Source organism: Entelurus aequoreus, linkage group LG14, assembly GCF_033978785.1.
Source record: "Entelurus aequoreus isolate RoL-2023_Sb linkage group LG14, RoL_Eaeq_v1.1, whole genome shotgun sequence".
NCBI classification, from domain to species: Eukaryota; Metazoa; Chordata; class Actinopteri; order Syngnathiformes; family Syngnathidae; genus Entelurus; species Entelurus aequoreus.
In genome coordinates this window covers 17,801,747-17,807,746 of record NC_084744.1, presented here as the reverse complement: position 1 = coordinate 17,807,746, position 6,000 = coordinate 17,801,747, and the positions used below count along the sequence as shown (strand labels likewise).

The 6,000-nt window shown below is 37.2% G+C and overlaps 2 protein-coding genes across 3 annotated transcripts in view; one reads left to right on the top strand and one right to left on the bottom strand.

Annotated features, from left to right (window-relative positions):
- On the bottom strand, window positions 1-5,866 carry LOC133664473 (ankyrin repeat and SOCS box protein 9-like). 2 transcript variants are annotated; one of them, XM_062069118.1, is made up of 7 exons: window positions 5,598-5,866; window positions 5,448-5,527; window positions 4,083-4,190; window positions 3,766-3,916; window positions 3,530-3,664; window positions 2,118-2,309; window positions 1-2,038 (listed from the first exon to the last, which is right to left on the bottom strand). In XM_062069118.1, exons 1-7 carry the CDS (start codon window positions 5,674-5,676, stop codon window positions 1,878-1,880), a joined length of 906 nt encoding a protein of 301 aa, XP_061925102.1. In that variant the 5' UTR covers window positions 5,677-5,866; the 3' UTR covers window positions 1-1,877. The 2 variants fall into 2 exon arrangements, with proteins under 2 accessions (XP_061925102.1, XP_061925103.1); XM_062069119.1 differs by having other exon boundaries at window positions 1-2,018.
- Window positions 2,164-6,000, top strand: part of gpr143 (G protein-coupled receptor 143) — a 28,491-nt gene continuing 24,654 nt past the window's right edge. The window contains exons 1-2 of the mRNA XM_062069116.1: window positions 2,164-2,273; window positions 5,800-5,929. The gene's annotated coding sequence lies outside the window, so the exon portion shown is untranslated. The remainder of the gene's footprint in view (window positions 2,274-5,799; window positions 5,930-6,000) is intronic.

Sequence of the window (6,000 nt, the reverse complement as noted above, 5' to 3'; positions counted from 1 at the left end):
ACACGGACGGGAACAAGTATATACTGTATGAACAAAACCGACATCGGTGCTATTATTCCCCAGACGCATTTATCACCGCCTAATTGTTCCAACAACGCTAATTCCACATTGTGTCATTCTCCTGGCAGCTTTAGGAGTCACAAGCTTCTCAATTGCATTGATTTTACATCACATCAAAACATGCTTCAACATTAGGTTAACCTCCAGCCCTCATGCAGTCTGTGAAAACATACTCATTTAGGCCAAATTGGGAGGGAGTGGATCAATGTAAAATGAATGAGCTCTGCATTATAGAAGGGTGCGGTGGAGCAAATGAAATGCTTTTGAAGGTAGAAAAACTTTCTGGAAAAATATATTCCAATTTAGTAAGAATCATTCACTTCTTTTGACCCAAAAAAGGTAGCGTGACAAGTGAAAAAGTTAGCTTTTGTGTTCCCCAAAGCACAATACCCTTGTCCCGTGCTGTTATTTCAGTACAGGACAAGGGTCACTAAAAAAACTCAAGATCCATAATAGTAGAACTGGTATTTATCCGCTTTTGCTGCTTATACAGAATAGCGACCTGAAAAACACAGAAAAAAATATGGCTTTTACAGGCAATGTGAAATGCCATGGTATTAGCCTTGGGGTTCCACACGGCGCTCTACCTAGTCTCCTACTGTTTTGCTGTTACTATTTTTTTCATTAGTGGTGTCACTCAAAGCCGTAATGGTATAGCTCAGGGGTCCCCAACCTTTTTTGAACCACGGACCGGTTTAATGTAGGCATTATTTTCAAGGACCAGCTCTCCAATCGTGCCTGATAAATACAGCAAAAATAAGTGCATGAACAATACAACTCACTATAACGCTGAATTAGTAGGAGCCCTGGGCTTGTTTCTTTGCAATGAGATGCAGACTGCAGATGGAAATCAGCCTTTAGCTACAATCTGTCACATTTATATTTTATATGTTCATTAATGTGCATTGTATCGTGTCACAAAGTTATAACAAATATAACAAATGGCAACTTCCTATGAGGAGTTTTATTATACCGGTACATCTATAAACAAGCTTATTGGTGTGTCTAGTGGGACAGGCGAAAATTAAGTCAGAGAAAATGCAGTCGTTTATAAATTATTTAATGTTTCTCTGCGGCAATTGCGTCACGGACCGGTACCGGTCCCCGGACCGGTGGTTGGGGACCACTGGTAAAGCTGACATTGTTTCTGTGGAACCCAGTACAGTGGAATATGTTAGCTTTGTGCTTTTTCCACACTGTGACACAGCGACAAGACACAATAGTCTGTGTCTCTGACATTTCTAAAGAACAGAAACATGGAAAAATTACAGCTATTAAACATCAGTGTAAAAGTGGCTCAAGGGAGCTGTTTCTAATAGTTTGGCGATACGTGATAAAAAAAACAACTGTCGCTAATTGTGCGGCCATTGTGTGTAATCATGGAAGACAAACTATTAGAATATATTTAAACACATATATTTTTATCAGAAAATACAGCTTTGAGATACTCATTAAAATGTTACTTGATTACAATTTGAGGTGCGTTGGTCACCTTCCTAATTAAGCTCTATGAGGTCAGATGTTGACGTACATGACTTTTATCTCTGGATGTTAAGTTAGTCTGTTAAATAAAAAGTGATTCTGACTGAATATGTTTAGATATTTCAGGGACGTCCACGCTATTGAGGGTATTGACAACTCATGAGGGTATTGACAGCTCATGAATACAACATTTTTGTCTTTTGGGACCGACGTTGACTTTCATCAAACTTCCCTGCTTTGACTTTGACTCTAAAACACACTTCTCATCCCCAGTTCTGCTCTTGAGAATCAAGTTGGTCCACAGAGGGTCCTCTCGGTTCAATCAGCATCATTTATTATGTAAGCACTCCCTCTGTTGGCCAACTGTGGCGTGACAGGTGGAGAAGGTAGTGTTTGAGTTCTGTGGGGAGGTGAAGGTCATAAATCCTAACCAGCCTCTGCTTGCCTAAAGTCCTCCTGATGTGCAGGCGGCACAGCTGCATCAGCGGGGGCACCCCTAAGGGTGGGCGGATCCATGACAAAGATAAGGTTACGAGCCAGCATGAGACTTCATGGGGTGACTTTATAAAGAGTACCTCCACTTTGTCTGAGCAGCCTCTCTACCACACTGTTTGGGGGTGCCAGGTCCAGAGGCTGTTTGCCCTCCAGGTTCCGTAGGGAGGCGTCCGCCCCGTGGTTGAGCAGGACCGACACCATCTCTGGACTGGACAGACGAGCCGCGATATGTAGGGGTGAGTCACCTAAATCATGACTGTTTGCACTAGCACCTGGAATTAAGCCAGACCACAATATTAGGTACACCTGTACAATGTCATCCACTGCCAGAGCTGTACAAAGATGATAATGCTCACTTTTATTGAGGCATTATTTTAACAAAATGTTGATTATTGTGGTTTTTATAAGTCGTTACAAATTGCACTGCATCACCCTGACAGCTGTGACTAATATTTTGGTATGTTAGCTGAGCTAATGATGCAGGATAGGTGAGGTATGTGCCAAAGAAGATGGTGTTAATTTTCTTATGTTACTATATAGTTGTTACTTATTTGTAAAGTTTTTTTCATTTATTTATGTCCTTTAATTCATCCAGTTTTAAATTGTTTTACATAATGTGTATATTTTTTCAATAAACATGTCTAAAGTTAATACAGTAGTACCTCAACTTACAATTGGTTCCATGACCTCTTAAATCACTTGTCTTGAATCAGCATTGTTAAAAATAATTTAAATCGATTTAATTGGCGGTAAGCACCACCATTTTATTATCTAACATGCCTTTCAAAAAAGAAAAAAATACTTTGATATAATAAATATTGTTTGAAAAACAGTACTATAGAATGTACTACAAAAATCTACAGTAGTTTTGTGAAATAATGTTATTGTCTTGTTTCGCTGTTCTTTAGTAAAGGTTTTTGCTTTGGCGTTCCCCAAGGTACCATCCCGAGTCCCTTTTTGTTTCTGTCTTATTTTTTAAAAAAGCAGTACATAAATAAAAATAAAAAGAGAAACAAAAAACATTTAGGGAATTTAGTTTTTCTTGCGGTAATTTGACTATTTTTTGCAATATTACAACTCGATTTTCACAATATGGTGGCTTTATTTTAAGTAACATTCAAGTAGATTTAGTAAAATTAGTCAAATAAATTTTTCCCACATAACATTACAATTTTTTTCTTAGAATTACAACTTTCTCACAAAGGGAGGACTTATTTTCCTGCAATATTGGAACCCTATTGCCTCTGTATTATTTTATATAATAATTATGAATATTATATACAATACATACATAATAAATAATATTTATAATTGTAACTTTTTATTTTACAATATTAAATGTCTATTTTTTCATAGTCAAATTATAAGTGTATCTAATTATTTTATTTTTAGAATATGTCAGAGACATTACAATACATGCCAGAGGCCCATGTGCAGTTTTTGGACGCCTATGCTTTTTGTGAAGATTTATTAGTAAAAGAAGGGTTCTTACCAAGTTGAAGCAGTTTCTTAATAGTAGTCAGCTGCTGATTGGAGCAAGCTACATGGAGAGGAGCGCCTGATTGGTCGATGGTATGATCCAGGTCAGCGCCATGCTCTGCAAGGGACTCGATACATTCCGGGTAACCTAAAATCAGCACAACAAAGTACCGGTACTTAATATTATGGCGCCCTCTTTATGTTAAAAAAGTTTAAAGATTAGCCATGTGCAGGAATGTGACCTCTGACCTTTGGCTGCAGCCATGTGCATTGGGGAGCTGGCTGGGTTGCTCCCCAATGTGCTCGCTTCATGTTGAAGGAGCAGCGATACGCAAGTCACATGACCTCGGGTGCATGCTTCTGACAGCGCCGTTTGTCCGTTTAACGTCACGTTGTTGACCTGCCAAGTTTGTTATTATATTTACAATACAGTCACTCATGGTGTGTGTGGGTGGGTTAATGAGTGATGGATTAGCCAAGGATGTGTGCGTGTTCCATATGTGGGGTTAATTGCTTACTAACACAACACAACATCACACCGTAATGAATGACAATATCTCACTGACATCAGCACCATTTTGCAGCAGAAGCTTAGCGCAGGCTGCATGGCCCTGCATACACGCTCCGTGGAGGGCGGAGACGTGGTCCAGCGTGCTCAGGTTCACACATGCACCCTGTCAACGACACACAACATGAAGCATACATAAGAAGCGAACACCCAAAATGCACAGCTAATATTACTTTGTATTGACAATAATCATGCATGCACTCAGCAAGCTGCAATATTTTACTTATGTCTGGCAATATTATGATTTTATTCTGGTAATATTTCGATAAAATTACAGTAAATTAACATTGCAATTTCCCCCCTTACATATATATAATGTTATTCTTGTAATATTAGTTTTAGCTTGTAAACTACAACGGTCATCTTAAAAAAACAACTTTTTACTTAATATTTTCTTGCAATATTACAACTTCCACGTAATATTACAGCTTTATATAGAGTGAAATTAGTACTTTGTCTCATTATAAGTCCTATTGCATTATTATGACTTTATTATAGTAAAATACAATTGTAATACAATTAAAATACAAAATATATAACTTTTATTTCAATCAAATATTCGTGTAAAATATTAGACTAATTCTATGATCTGGTTTTACAAAAATATTATACACTAATATAGACTTTCTTGTTAAATGTTTTATTCTTTCAAATTCCAACTTTTTTCATGCAGTAATGTAGCTTTTTATCATATTATAATTTTACCCTCATAAAATGGAAACTTGTTTTACATGAAATTACAACTTTTTTCTTTTTGACCTCGTACTTTTGTTGTTTGAAGTCAACAAATTGTTTCTTTTCATGACATAATGTAGTCACATTCACACATTTAATTTGTCTTTTTACACCCATACAACTATGGCTTTTTGTTACGGTTAAAATAGTTTTAAAACATATAACTTTTTTTTTTTTTGCAATAATGTGTTTAAACTTGTGATTTTTTTTTTTGGCTGCATTTTTTAAATTCTTATAATTTAATGATTTGATTCTTGCCTAAGCATTTATTTTTTTTACATACAATTATAAATTATTGTTTGAATATTTCAACCTTTTTCAGTTCACAAATTTAGACTGTATACATGCACTTTTTTTTACGTAATAAGACAAAAACTTTTAAGTGCAATATTCCAAATTTGTTCTTAAAATATGCTTTGTTTTTATTCATACACCGTTACAGAACTAAGTCAGTATATTTGTTTAGAGTTATTCTGTTATTGGTTTCTGCTTTTATGCAACCTACAGCTGTAGTGTAGATTAGTTGCTGACCTTTAATATCTTCAGGGACGTCTAAGTTGTCTATAGTGCGGAATGCGTGCATGGGATTGTTGGTCATGTGACGACGTTTACACAAAGTGTTAGTTACCTGAGCAATGAGCCTCTGCAGGTTAAGGACGCGTCCATTAAATGCAGCATCATGAATTGGAGACCAGTCTGCTTCAACGTCTGTGTGAACAATACACAACCATTCAAATAATTTTTGTCGGAAAATATATAGCGTGTGTGTGTCACTCACCACTCATCAGAGGATTGGAGAAGAAAACAGCCGCTCTACTTTGACTGCCCCTCTGTGTTTCTTCACGTCCTCCCGACATACTTCGCTAAACTTGTTTTTCTGCTCGTTTTACGTCTCTCCTGGATTCTGCAGTGTCAAAGAGATAACATGCCTGAAATACATCTGGTCTTCATTTTGTTCTCTCTTTGTGTGTTTGTGGCAGCTTGCTCAGCGCTGTGATGTCATATCCTCCTCAGAGCAGCTATTTGCCCTCCAGGAAACAGGCGGCCTCAAAGCTGTGGGTGTGTCTCAGCCAATGGAGGTGCCACAAACAACGGAGGCCTGCTGACCAGGTCCAATTCTTTTTACTTTGACATTTGACACCGAGATGTGTCTGTAAGGCTCTAAGGGTCTTTTTTTTAAC